This window comes from Scomber japonicus, chromosome 1, assembly GCF_027409825.1.
Source record: "Scomber japonicus isolate fScoJap1 chromosome 1, fScoJap1.pri, whole genome shotgun sequence".
Classification (NCBI taxonomy): domain Eukaryota; kingdom Metazoa; phylum Chordata; class Actinopteri; order Scombriformes; family Scombridae; genus Scomber; species Scomber japonicus.
Window position 1 is genome coordinate 32,122,889 of NC_070578.1, and position 14,946 is coordinate 32,137,834.

At 38.5% G+C, this 14,946-nt stretch overlaps 1 protein-coding gene across 3 annotated transcripts in view; it reads left to right on the plus strand.

Moving 5' to 3' along the window:
• The window catches only part of madd (MAP-kinase activating death domain), a 51,458-nt gene that overhangs the window by 32,566 nt on the left and 3,946 nt on the right, over nt 1-14,946 (plus strand). For all 3 annotated transcript variants that reach the window (XM_053318372.1, XM_053331756.1, XM_053325166.1), the window contains 12 exons: nt 3,686-3,789; nt 4,102-4,185; nt 4,579-4,734; nt 5,293-5,413; nt 7,634-7,754; nt 7,892-7,997; nt 8,399-8,509; nt 8,775-8,882; nt 8,995-9,159; nt 9,246-9,318; nt 10,014-10,120; nt 13,745-13,814. In XM_053318372.1, coding sequence (XP_053174347.1) covers nt 3,686-3,789; nt 4,102-4,185; nt 4,579-4,734; nt 5,293-5,413; nt 7,634-7,754; nt 7,892-7,997; nt 8,399-8,509; nt 8,775-8,882; nt 8,995-9,159; nt 9,246-9,318; nt 10,014-10,120; nt 13,745-13,814 — 1,326 coding nt within the window. The remainder of the gene's footprint in view (nt 1-3,685; nt 3,790-4,101; nt 4,186-4,578; nt 4,735-5,292; nt 5,414-7,633; nt 7,755-7,891; nt 7,998-8,398; nt 8,510-8,774; nt 8,883-8,994; nt 9,160-9,245; nt 9,319-10,013; nt 10,121-13,744; nt 13,815-14,946) is intronic.

Here is a 14,946-nt window from a genome sequence, read left to right on the forward strand (position 1 = left end):
TGCGAGGCGTGCTGTAGAAAATGGCAGCTCCGTTTTGCTCTAAGCATGGAGGGTGGAAGCATCTCTCCCCAGTAAACAGTCCCAGTACAAGAGACAAATTTCACTGCAGCAAGTGGTTTTGTTTCTATTGGTTGCCAAAGAACCAACTGACTTGGAAAATCCTTTTAAAAATCCATCTACCACTTTTAATTTTTCTGAGAATAATTCTGGGTCTGTATACAGGGGACACTTTCAGTCAACCACCCTGACACCTCTCCTACCCGCACCCCTTCTCTTCCTGTTACAAGTTGCACCTTCAATTCTACAGAATGCTGTGAGACGTGCATCCCGGCTTCTGCAACTGCTCCATTTCACCTGCTGGCTAGTCGGCCTCTCAACCCCCATCCCATGCTCTTTTCCAAACAAACCACCTCTTGCTCACCTTTGCTTTGGAGAGCCAGACAACTGCGGTCTATTAATACTGACATGTGGTCAGAGCCAAAGCTCATTGTGACGTCACTGTGTGGCTCTCCAGGACTTTGGGCCAGGAGCTTTTTGGGTGTGTTGTAATGTTACCTTAGTAGCTGTCACACACACAATGGATCCAGCTTGACAAAACAATGAGTTGTTTTTCATTTTGTCCAGATTTTTTAAAAACAGCTACATGCAAACATTACAAAACATCCTCATTCAATAGTGACAGATAATCAAAAATGCTTTCTTTGTTTTTGTTTTTTGATTTCAATGCTCATCCACCATACATGCCTTTTCAACCTGCTCTCTGACTCTCTCTCTGTCTTTCTCTCCTTGCTTGCAATGCATCTTGGGTAGAATTGTGGAGCAAGCACCAGGATAAGCAAAAAGCTATGGAAAAACCACAGAGTAAGAGACTTTTCACACACCAAAAAAAAAAAGAAAAAAGATTGGGGTGTTCAGCTGTTGACCTTTTTTCCACCCCCTTTCTCCACCTTTTCAAACTCACCAATGTCTTTTTACATCAAGTGATGATGAACAAAGGACTGTACCTAATAAGCATGTACAAAGGATAACCTGAAGAAATGTAGAAATACGAGTCTTGGTGTGCGATATTTGAGATCCAGATTGATACATTGGATGGATTAAATACTACAGCTAATAATTTTTAGATGTGGATCAGGGTAATATTCAGTTCGAGAGGAGAGGTAGGTATGTACCAGTTTATGACATGCAGCAGTGAAGGTATCCTCCAGTGGGGATTTGCTAAATGACAACTAGGGTCATAGTATTTCTCACGGATTAAGGACTGTGAGAAATTACAGTTCAGTTCTGAGAAAAACATTTCCTGTTGTGAATCCGGTCTTGAGATGGAAACCAGACATGTCTTGGTATCATTTTTCGTAGCACAGATTGGTATCTTCATTTTTTCTCGTACATAGCAGTTCTTCTGGCATTATAGTTGCCAGTTTTATTATTGTGAAATATGTAAACAATGTTTATGCTGCTCTCTTGGTCAGTTCACTTCTGAAAAAGAGATTTTAATCTCACTGGGACTTTTACCCGGTTAAATAAAGGATATATTAATGACTACATTTTATTACAACTTGGGTTTTATTTTCAGTGTTTGGAGCATCTGTTAAATCGGTTTGGTTCGTTGTGCTCACCAAAGTAATTGCTGAGATCTGGAATTACTGTGATACTGCTAAAAATAAGTCCAACAGGGAATGAATATTATCATCAGTATTTGGAAAGCAAATAAAACTAAGCAGTAAAATTATTACCGTAACTGTCAGTTGTAAACGTCTATCTCAGTATAACCACCTCCAGGTTCTCTCTGTGTTTATATGCACTCAGTTTACAGTGCAAAGAGGGATTAATAGCGATATTTTGGATATGCTGCCTTTGGCTGCATCTCCCAATAAACTGGTTTACATAATCTTGCTAACCTGACAACCTGTTTTGTCTTACTGTCAGTGCTTTTGTTGCCCCATTGGACCTATTTTTTAGCAACGTACAGGATCTCAGCCGTTACTTTGGTGATGACAGAGCAACAAAAATAAACCCAAAGTTGTAATAAATGGTTGTTTTCCTTGGAAGTAATGGTAGTGGCTCATAAAGTTGGTTGCAGAAAGGAAAAACATACTTTTAGTGTGAAGAAACCTCGAGAAGAACCAGGGTCTGGTAGGTTCCCTTGACCAGTTAAGGGGAGAGAGGGAGATAAAGCACAATGCAAGGTCTACATAGAGATGTGTAGTAATAATCATAATAATAATGATAGTAATTGTCGCAGTGGGGGTTGAGCAGGATAAGAGGGGCAGTGAGTGCAGCTTGTAATCACAGATCCTACAGAAAGCACAGAAGGAGAAAGATGAGACAGCACAAAACTACATGAGAGAGATGATGCAGAGTTAGTAACAAGCAGTAATGGGACATGAAAGCATACAGATGGAGAGGAGGAGAGAGGAGCTCAGTGCATCATGGGAAGTCCCTCTGCAGTTTAGGCCCATAGCAGCATAACTAGAAACTGGTCCGAGTCAGGCCTGAACGTGCCCTAACTACAAGCTTTATGAAACAGGAAAGTTTTAAGTCTACTCTTAAACACAGAGAGGGTGTCTGACCCCCGGACCAAAACTGAAAGATTGTTCCACAGGACAGGATCCTGAAAGCTCTGACTCCCAGTTGTTAGACTGGATTTTGTTCTGTGCAACATTAAGTATAAAAGCAGAAATGTTCTCTCGGGTGGATATCTTGCACAAAGTCTGTCTGTTGTTTGGTTTTTTATATCAAAAAAATATGGGAACTTTTATTCTGTAGTCACTGGCTTAAGCTTAAGCAATATATAATTTTGTTTTCCAGTGTGTTGTCCCCCCCACCCCCCACTCCCTTGAGACCATCCATCAAGATGAACAATGAATTCCTGCTGCCCTTACCTGCTCTTTTAACTGTTATTTTTTCCAGTTTCAAGTGGCTCGCTGTATATTTTCAGCATATATTCTACAGTCGCTCATACATTTCAGGTTTCAGGCTTTATTAAAATTGTCTGCGAATGTTAAATGTCACAATGAACTGAAAAAAAAGAAGCGTAAGGATCAACTTTCCACCATGAAAGTGATAATGTCAAACAAAAATGACAAAGTACAAATCACACTTGAAACAGAAAATGTCTCCTTTTACCGTCCATCAGTTTGTCTGCATGCCTAACTGCCTGTGTCTGTTGGTTGTTTCTTGTGTAACTTGGGCCACATTTGCAGCATTGACTGAAAATTAATGTCCCGCTCTTGCAGTTTTGTTTTCATTTGTAGTTTTTCCCAGTTGTATCCCACTTTGCTTGCCCCTTTGTCAATTCTCTTTCTGGTCTTTAACTTTACTTTATAGATTACCTAACTTAGTTATGAACTAGCATAAGTTGTGAAAACATTTAATGAAAAATGTTTTTTTTACTACTTCAGATTGTGTGTAATAGTCACCTTGTACAGTAGTTTTAAGTCAGTTTAAGGCTCTGAAGTCTTGGATACTAAAATCATTTCACTGATTAAAGTCAGTAGTGTTACACGTTTTGCTTTATTGCAATTGTAATGCAGTGTGTAAATAGAGGCTTTGGCAATTTAGATGGACGTAGTGTCAGTGTTGCTGTGCTGTGGTGGCTTCGAGTCGGGCGACTCACAGTAAGGTAAGAGAACATTGTTGAAATGATCATGAAAATGTGCTGAAAATGGTTTGTGTTTCTCAGGGTCTGAAGGAGCAAAGCAGCAGCGCCCCCAGGTGACTGATGCAGAGGAGAAGAAATCTCAGATTAGTGCTGATAGTGGCCTCAGTGTCACATCTGGATCTCAGGTTGGTTATGTGAAGACTTGTTGATGATGTCTGGAGAATCAAATGAGTGTAAAATTTCCCCAGTCATTTTTTTGTGTGCTAAACAAAAAATAAACTAATATCACAGGTAGCAAACACAACCTCCATGCCTGAGACTGATCCTGAGTTTCACCACTTACATGGCTACAATATCAATACACTAATATTTCAGTCTTTTCGCCTTCATCAGAGTTTGTTGTGCTTTGGGTCTTTGAGTGTTAAAAACTGTTAAAGGATGTTAAAGAAGTTTGCCACTGAATTTTCTTTTTTCTTTTGTACTTTTTGACTTTGTAGAAGAGCGACACAGAGTCCGTAACAAGCTCAGAGCCACCGATCCTGACGAGAAGCACCAGCCAGGATTCAGAGGCGAGCACAGTGGTAGGGCACGGCCAACTCTGAGCTTCTTATTTACTTACATACTTAACAACATTCACTGGAGCCAATCCTTTCTTTTTGTTGGTATTTGTCTTGAACCCATAATTTAAAAAAATGAACCAAAGTGAAAACCCAAAATTAAGTTGTTCATGTTCAGCATATTGTTAACCGTATGCACAAATCATTCAGTTTGAGGACTGAAGCTTTTAAGGTTATTATATGAACGTAATGTACAACTAATTCTTTCAAGCCTATGATTACATGAACAGAAGACATATCCAACATTATTACATAGAGCAATTAACCATGAATATATCAAAAGTTAGCAACATTTTTTAGCAAACCTTGAAATATTTTCATTTGTTTGTTCTCACATCTGGATTTTCTCTGTTTTAGATAAGCAATAGCTCTGGAGAGACTCTGGGAGCTGACAGTGACCTGAGCAGCACAGCAGGAGACGGCCTTGGGAGAACTTCTGCTCATTTAAATCAGTCCAGAGGGACGCTTTCTGACAGTGAGATTGAAACCAACCCGGCCACCAGTGCAGTGTTTGTAAGTCCAAGACTCAATTTAAGTGTTCTACAGTGTTTAACAGTTCTATCTTTAGATAATTATTCATTGTCATATTGAGGATGTGATTTTAATTCAGCAGTTTTATCTTCATTTGAGTTTTGGAGAAAGCACAGTTCTTAAACAAAACAGGATATCAGTTTGGTGTAGTAAGCACAAAGATCTTGCCTACTGCCCAGGTGGAGGTCAGTAAATTAGAAAGCTCCTCAGCAACAAAACACAGGAGATGGATGGGTTTTATGGTTCCCCTGTGCTTTAAAAGGTCTGGAAAACAGCAGACTATTTTTCTATTCCCAGAAATCTCATAAAATGAGGGAAAAAGGCTTCATATCCTGGAAAATATTTTTTGTTTTGCCAAGCATAAACTGCCAGCAATTGAAAGTTTGTGATGAGTTTTAGCTCAAATGGTGGTTAATAAGTGAGCATTTTGGAAAACTGTGAATGCAAAACTTTATGACTGATGTAGTGATACAAAAAAGGACAAAAACAGTGATCAGAATATATGAAAATGAACATGTATGCTTTGTCCTGCCTCCATAGGGTAAAACCCACACACTGAAACCTGGTGCAAAAGATCATTTACCTCCTATGGCAAAGGCACCGCCTCCTCAACCCATGGAGGACATCAGTATGAGGATCTACCTTTGTGAAGGCCTGCTGGGTATGTTCTCCTCCCTGGTTTGGATACTCCCTGTCAGAATCACGTTAAACAGGGAACATGCATGCTGATGTTTCTATTTTCATACTACACTTGTTCCAGTACTCCACTTTTCCAGTAAGAAGAAAAGTTCAGTTTCTTTTTTACTCACTGCAACTTGTGCAAGCTTTTACTTTCACTGAAGATAGATCGAATGTAACCACAATGAACATCGGCTATTTGTGGAAAGTTTTAGTTTTAAGGGGACAAAACAGAAGTCAGACATGTGATGATACAGATGTGGTCCAATAATATTAAATGCGTATTATAAAAGTTTGAAGCAAACATCTGTCAGAAGGTAAAAGGTAAAAGCCTTGCGTAACAGTTCTGATGTAACTTTTATCTAATGAGATTTTCCACTTCTTCATACTGATATGATGAATTAACATTACTTAGATGTTTTCTCTGCTGTTTGGTAATGAGTTGAGTAGAACAGGTCTTAGATTTCTTATAAAAGTGATTTCAAATATGTAACTATAGTGTTTGCATGTGAGAAACAGAATTAACATAGAAACGGAAAACAAAACAAAAACTTGGTGCTTGGAAAATGATCTGTTTTTTAAGTCATGACTGCAGCTGCTGTAGATTCATTAACTTGTGTTTAATTTTAAGTGCACATTTAAGAAAAAATTACTCTAAATCGATATAATATTTAAATAGAAAAGAAACATTTACAGCCTCATAACCACAAAACGTAGCAACCGCATTTATTGCTCATTTATTTTATTGTGATTTAAATATATTTTTAAACAGTAATGGAAGACTTTAGCATAAATTGATGTGTAAATGAGCGCGGTTTGTCCTTGTTTTTTGTTCCCATGGCAATTTTTCTCGGCTCGCTCTGCTTTTGTTTTTGCCATTAAACCTACTCACCTCTTGGCCTAACCCCCTCCCTCTCGCTCTTGCTGCTTCTCTTCCCTGCTGTTCCTCCTCCTGGGAAATTCTTCCAGGCCGCGATAAGAGCTCCGTTTGGGATCAACTAGAGGATGCTGCCATGGAAACCTTTTCTCTAAGTAGGGCTAATCTCTTGCCTTTGCCCTTTTTTCCTGTGTGTGTGTGTGTGTGTGTGTGTGTAGGGTGTATCTATTGTTCACCGGGGCTAGCTGTGTGTTTAATCTTTGATGTGATGTGGAGTTTTTTCCTGTCTGTCAGTGAGCTGCATTTCAAAGTCCTGTGAGTTTGTTATCACGAGATTGAGGTGGGGAAATATAATACAGCAGTATCATATATACAGAGTCTGTGTGTGATTCTCTCTTTCTAACTTTTAACATTTATTCTGCTCTAACCTGCCTCTACACCCAGTTTTCTGTCACACTTTTCCTATTAACCTGAAAGCTTTAACATTTCACGGGTCTGCATACTAGATAAATTCATGTCGCCTTCAAGTGCTGTCAGAAATGTAAATATCAGTTCGGCACACTTGGCCACCAGCTGGTAAATAGGATGAAGACTTAAAGCTGCATCTGCTACTTATATTGACAGATTTTATTTGTCTTTTGTATCCTCGTCATTTTGCTCAATATAGTTAAAAATGTCACGATTCATTTTCCTGCAGCTACCAAAAGAAAAATGGTTTTATCCATTTAAAAGTGTTATTTCCTTTTAAGTTGGACTTAAATACACGTGAACTTCTGATCCCAAGAACGTTACAAAAAGCAGCACTTGAAGGCACCGTCAGATACTTCAAGAAAACACACTATTGGTCATTAAAAAAGCTAAAAATAAATATTCCACACAAATCTTCCTGCTTAAATGAAATCAGAAACAGTCCCTCACCAACTTTGCACAAGACAACAGCTGACCTGTTTAAATATCTTCACAGTTTAAGCTTCAAACTGCTGTAATTATGTGTCCTTCAGTAGGTCCAATTGACATTTACTGTTCCTGTCGTGCATGACTGAGAGCTACACGCTGCTTATTCAGGTTTATTTAAAAACAAAAACTGTAGAAAGCTGAAATGATAAATATTGTGATGCATGAGCTTAAATAATGGTGTAAAATTATAGTTATTTATCATATTGGACAGAAGTTGCTCTGTAATGCATTATTGCTACAGTATCTGTCTTTTTTAATAGAAAAGCATTTAAATGTTGTGACTGTGTGTGTTTATGGCTTGAATGCCCCAGCTGCGGTGCTGATGTTCGTACATGTTAAGCTACATGTGTGCTGTGTTGACGTGTTAAGGTAAGGAGCGATCCACACTGTGGGACCAGGTGCAGTTCTGGGAGGACGCCTATTTAGACGCGGTCATGTTGGAGCGAGAGGGGATGGGGATGGACCAGGGACCTCAGGAAATGATCGAAAGGTTTAACACGGCTGATACATAATATGTTTTAACGTCTTAATTTTTTTATGCAGACTCTTTTTCATAGTTGTCTAGAAAACTTTGTAATCCTGCTTTATGAAACTATTAACACTGTTTTCTGTCACGTTTTGTCACAGATATCTGTCACTGGGTGATCATGACCGCAAGCGTCTGGAAGATGACGAGGACAGACTTCTGGCTACCCTGCTGCACAATATGATAGCGTACATGCTAATGATGAAAGTAAGAAGCACTGTTTGTCATTCTGACCACAAAACAGTCCAATCACTGAGGCTGTGTCTGAAATCACTCCCTTATTCACTCATTCATTTCTCCCTGTATAATAAACACTACATAGTTCACTCAGACACATCAGCTGTAGAGCCATGTGACAGTTTTCACATCTTTGAAATGCATTGTGGGATTGTTAGCAGAAAATAAAGTACATGCCATGGATGCTACTTTTTTCCTTCCATTGTTGAATATTTGAGGGCTCTGTATAGCAGATATATTTACACACTCAGCATTCAGACACACAATGGCTGAAGGTAGTCAATTACATAATTGTAACACACTCCATAGTAAATAGGTAGTGATTTCAGACACAGCCTGACTTTATGTCATGTTTGCCTATTTTTTTTTAGGTGGGCAAAAATGACATCCGCAAGAAAGTGAGGCGTTTGATGGGGAAGTCCCACATCGGCCTCACATACAGCCAAGAGGTCAATGAGTTGCTGGACAAACTGGCCCAAATGGTGAATATCTTTCTCTCTTTTTTAAAAAATTCAGCTAGTTCAGCTGTTATGCATCTCCTGTAATTATGTTTACTGTAATTACACCGTCCTGTTAAAATGCCAAATGTTTGCTAATGTGGGAATGTTTGGTCTCTTTGAATGAAATTAAAGAGTACGGTTTAGACCTGCTCTTTATGTAAAGTGCCTTGAGATGACTTTTGTTATTATTTAGTGCTAAATAAATAAAGATTGATTGATTGATTGATTAATTGCACTGTACTTTTAGAACGGTCGTGAGCTATCCATCAGGCCCAGCGGGAGCCGTCACATCAAGAAGCAAACATTTGTTGTTCATGCTGGCACTGACACCACCGGAGACATCTTTTTCATGGAGGTAGGCAAACTCTTCATTATTTTCTCTTAATATTACAAAAGTAACCGTATGATGTTGTCGCTTGTGTTGAGGAGTATCACAAGTTTTTCCGCTTTACCCGCCAACGTCTCAGGTGTGCGATGACTGCATAGTCCTGCGCAGCAACATCGGCACAGTATACGAGCGCTGGTGGTACGAGAAGCTCATCAACATGACTTACTGCCCCAAGACCAAGGTGCTGTGTCTCTGGAGACGCAACGGCCAAGAGACACAACTCAACAAGTTTTACACCAAAAAGGTCAGAAACCGTTTCCGTGTCAGTTACGCTCAGTTTCGGAGAACATCGATCATTAATTAAGAAATACTTTCCTCTTTTCCTTCTAGTGTCGTGAACTGTACTACTGTGTTAAAGACAGTATGGAACGAGCTGCAGCGAGACAGCAAAGCATCAAACCAGGTAAAGTGACTGTGTTCACCAGAGCTGCACCAGCCTCACTTTTCTCCCCCAGTATGATTATGATCCCAACACAAAGCTGCAATCTGATGCCACTGCTCTTTTTTTATGTTTAAAATCTGTAATTCTCATTATATGGAACTTTTTTAAAGCTGCAACCACACATCAAGGATCAGCTCCATCAGGTCAATAGTTTGTTGCCTCCTTTTTTTTGAAATTACTTTCAAGCCTGTTAGTTTATTTAAAAAGTTAAAGTAGTTTAGTCTAAGGTTGAACAATTAATTAAAATTTTATCGAAACTGCAATATGGCCAACAGGAGCAATATTGGTCAAAATACGTATTTTCTTCACATCATAATCTACAGAAAACATCTTTATTTGGTACAGATCTCTACCAAAATCACACCACAATCCTTTTAATATATTTTTCAATGAGAATGACATCATCGTAAATCATATTGCAGTTGTAATATCAGTCAAAATAATCGCAATGAGATATTTTGTCCACATCTAGTCTAGTCACATTTGAAAAATAAATGAAATCCAAAGCTGGGACAAGATAAAGCATTGCTGCCTTCTGTAGTGTTTCTATAGCAACATTTAATGTCATTTTTGTTAATTTCCCCTTTTAGATTGAAAAACACTCCTTAAGTATTTCAACCTCTTCGTAGCTCTAAATTTAGATGTGGTTTCTTCAGGTCCTGAGCTGGGCGGAGAGTTCCCGGTCCAGGACATGAAAACTGGTGAAGGGGGACTGCTGCAAGTCACGCTGGAAGGAATCAACCTGAAATTCATGCACAGCCAGGTAAGAGGCCAGTACCAGCGCAGATAAGTGCTGCTCATCTCACACCAGGGCATGAAAAAAAAAAAAAAAAAACACTCATCATGTTTCATCCCCTCCTGTCCACCTTTCTGCTCGTCTCTCCCGTTTGTTTCATTTCCGTTCACCTTGTGACCGTCTTCCTCTATCGTCATGACAACAAACAAATCAAAATGTTCAGAGACGACAGATAACGACATGTTTGATTGGCATCTTCTCATCCCGTACCTGATGTTTCCCCCCTTAGAGGAAGAAATCCTGTTTGTGCTTTTTGCTTTTTTGGATTTGCTTTCTTCAGTTTGTGTTTGTTTGTTTGTGTTTGTGTGTATGTGTGTGTGTGTATGTGTGTATGTGTGTCCGTATGCATGCGTAAAAAAAAAAAAAGAAAAAGAAAAAAACATTGAACACATCCTTCCACACACGTTTCTTTTGACATTCGTGGTGCTCAAACCTCATGTTCATTTACTGTGTGGGAGGAACCGAAGTGTTGGTATGCGTGTGTGTGTGTATGTATGTGTGTGTTGTGTGTCAGCTGTAAGACGGATGACCTTGAGCAGCGACTTTTCATTAATAATTGGCTATTTGATAGCAACTTTAACATTTAAGTTTGGACCCTTTGAACATCGTCACGTATTGTCTTCACATCGGAGCAGTTAATGACAGTCGGGGTTCGTTTATTTCCTGAGTTTGGTTAGAACGTGAAGCTGTGATTGGACGACATGCTGTAGTTTAACAGTTATACAGGGGACCAGCTGATGCTAATAAACAAACACGTTGTACATTTATCTTAAAAATGACAAAACAAGAGCGTTCGGTTGAATGTTTCACCAAAGAGCAACATCTCTCATCAGACATCCTGCAGCATTAAAGTAAATTAAAGGGTCGGTTCACCCAAATCCCCCCAAAAATATTTAACTTTTTTGGTTTAATTTGTCCAGATTTGAAGATATCCAGCTCTGATATTTCTCTGAGAGATGAAATTTAATTTGAGGTGTTCACAAAATTTCATCTTAAGTATTCAGCAGCATCACATATTTCCTAATGTAATGTCTTAGTCACCAATTACAATAATTACTACTACAACTACTATTATTATTATTATTATTAATAACTGGTCACCCAACTGGTTAAGGCAGATGGCTGTCCACCTTACCTGAGGTTTCTTCCCATTTAAAGAGTACAGTCTAGACCTGCTCTATGAGAAGAGAGTCTTTAGATCACTTTTGTTGAGATTTGGCACTATAATAAATAAAGATTGATTTGATTGATTTATTAATAATAACTTTATTCATAGAGCGCCTTTTATACAAGAAAAGGACATAAAAAAGGATGCGCAAAACAACAACAGAAACATTAATGTAAGATCAAATAAAGTGAAAATACAGTAAATAGAATGTGTGTGGTGGGAATTGGAGACTTAATAACAGAAAACTCTGATAGTTTTTCGCTCTGTGTACATAATCCATAAATCAGAGCCTTGGTCTCTGAAGCCATAAGCAAACAAAACCACTGTTTTCCCAACTGATCACTACTAATAATCCAGAGTCTGCACTGAGGACAACTTTCTACAGAGGAAATAGTTGTGATGTTGTGAACTTATATCAAAGGAGCTCTACAGTAAACAACTGAAGATACATGTGTGTATCTCTGAGGTCTAACACACATGTTGAATAAGTTTCCTTCCTCATAAATCATTTAAAAAAATCTGACAGCAGCTATGACAAAATATCAATATCAGTCACATCTGATAAAAAGCTGTCTGTCCTTCACTTGTAAACGACAGTAACCACAACTATTGCCCCTTGTTACCAGGCAGCACAGCTGTCAATCAAACACGTCAGTCAGAGGACGCGAGAGTTAAAGGACCATCGCTGAGATACAACATCTCCAAACACCTTTTCTCTTCCTTTTTAGCGATTTAAAAATTCTCTTTGACATGATTTGACTGAAAATTGACTAACTGAGATTTCAGTTGGTCTTTGGATATAATTCTCTACTGCTGTGAGCACCACAAATGAAAGTTGAATTACCTCCACTGTGTTTAAGCTGCAGTGGAAGTCTCAAAAAAAAAAATTTTTTTTAATTTGGCTGAACCAGCCGTTAAACTTGGATGTTGCAACATGGATTTACTGCTCTGATTGCTGCCTGCTTTTTTCCTCACTGACTTCTGGTTTTGCTATTTCGGGCTATTTTTGGCTCAGGTTTGCGCTTTATATTGCAAGGGGCTAGAGCGCTTATACAATTAAAACCTCTGCTGTAACAGTTTCTCAGAGTAGAGCACCACAATTTGTAGAATTTTAAACGATTTTCACCATCGGTATTTTGCAGATTTGCGTCTGAGTAATGTCTCAAACTAACTTTATTCAGCTCTTCAAATCACAGTGAGCAGCAGGGAAGTGGGGAGGTTTTGGGGTTTTTTTTGGGGGGGGGGGGGGGGGGGGGGTCCAGGGCAGCTCTGCAGTAATTTTTGGTGTCAGTTGGGGTCGGGAGGTGGGGGTCGGGGGTGACATCGTCTTAAATTGTAGCGGGAATGAACTGTCCTTCAGCAGCTGCCCTCATTTCTGTGTTCTGCTGTGTGAGCAAGTGGTGTTGGTGCCAGCCCTTGTTGCTGGAGGAGGAGGCATGGAGGGCTCTGGGGGACTGAGATGTTTAAAGTCCAGGAAAACAAAGGTGAATCCAGCTCTCAACAACAGTAGAGTAACCTCTAGTCCTCTTTTTTTTATTTTTAAAAAAAAAAACCTATTTGGTAGTTTTTTCGGGGCTGATTCTCTTGTGACGGGGGTTTTCTTATTGGCTCTTGGTAACTTTCTTAGCATTATATTTCTTGGATTTTGAATCGGTACGAGGCTCCCGTGGATATTAGTGACCTCTCGGAGTGTCGTCGAGTGTTTGTGCTCTTCTGTCCGATAATAATCCAAACCATTTCTCTCCCATGCTCTCTCCCCCTGCAAGGAGCGGAAGGTACACAACCTCTGCTGTGTTTGCTTATTAGCAGTTACATCTTATTGGGTTCTTTTTTTGCTTTCTTCTTTCTATCTTTTCTTTTCTTTTTTTCTATTTTTTTCCTTTTACTGTTGTAGCTGTATGGCAAATCTAATTTTGTGTCCTTGTGTCTACATTTTTATATGGAAATTCCATGTATGCATCATATGGGCCATATTACATCTCTCTTAGCATTTAAAAAAAAAAGAAAAGAAAAAGAAATGTGTTATTCTACTATTTTCTTTGCTGTTTATAAACTATAAACACACATTTTTCCAGCTCTAACAGACGTCATTGATGAGACATCTTGAATTAGTTTTGAGCTTTTGAGCAGATTTAATGCATTTCTCCTCATTTAACCGTCGCCCATGTATGCGTTTGATCATGGAAACTTCTCATAGTGTGCTTTTCTTTTCTTTGTTTCTTTTTTCTTTTTTGTTTGTTAGCTGATAAAAGCTTGCACTCCATGTGTAGTTGTTTTATTTTCACCTTTCACACTGAATAAAACAAATTTAACATGGTTGTTTTTTCTTTTTTGTTTAAATATGAAGTGTTTACTTTTCATCCAGTGTTGTTGAGTTAATAATGTTCTGTCTTGTTTTTGTTTGTTTTTTTGTTTGTTTTTAGGTTTTCATAGAGCTGAGTCACATTAAAAAGTGCAATACAGTGAAGGGAGTCTTTGTCCTGGAGGAATTTGGTAATTACACCATCTATTGATTCTAGGCCTGTACTCGGCACGACAGTAACTCAGCTCACTGGCAAATGTATTGACCAGAGCTAATAAGGGTTCACTAAATTGGATACTCGCTCTCCTCGAGGAACAATGAGACACCGACGTCCGGAGGTGTCGATGAATTCCTCAGAGGACGCGGTTTGCTCTCAGTCACACGTGGTGTGTCGAGGTTTAGAGCTAGAAACATCTCATTTTGTTGATAAAGAAGAACAAAACTTATGAGAATAATAATTCAAAGTCAGCTCAGCGTGAAACAGAAGAGCGAGGGCCTGAAGGCGAGAGTCGCAGTTCTTTCATTAAATTCAATTTCAGAACAAGCAGGCTCAAATATTCCTGTCAGTGCCTGTGATAGATACAAATCTTAACGTATAATGAATAAAAGTCATTTTTTTAATAGGAGTAGACCTGTAAAAAGGCTATTCTACACAAAATAGAGATCAGAACAGACTCGTAAAAAGTGTTGATGTCAGCATATAGGATGGCTGATGTATAAGCAGCAATATATTGGGTTTGGCATTCTCTAATATGAAAATAGGTGTTTAAGGAGAAGGTCTCTGATTTTTCATTTCTGTCTTTAAATCCCCTGAAAAGACCAAAAACAACAAATAATCTAATACTGCTAAGAATCTTATTCCTCTGAGCTTCCACAGAGCTCCATTGTTGTCCAAAAACCATTAAAAACACATTAAAGAGACACGTGTTGCACTCCATGTAATATTACTTCATTACTCTGAACACAGACACTGGAGTTTATTATCCAACTGACAGTAAACTCCAAATGCACCATTTACTGCTTAAAACTACAAATCTCAGCTCCCCCATTTTTAAAGATTTACATCTTAAGTAGGAACTGATGGATTTGGAAAAGAGCTACACGTCATTAAGTATTGATTAACACATAGTTTTTAAGCTAAATTCAAAAAGTCCAAAAAAGATCAGAATCAAACAGTCAGGTTTCAGATAAACAGTAACACCTAAAACTAAAATAGTGAATTCATAATTTAACATATTTAACAATAGTGACATTTTAAAATATTTTACATTAACTTTCCTGCCAAAAAAAAAAGTTTGTTGAGGTCTAAGTAAAGAACAATTT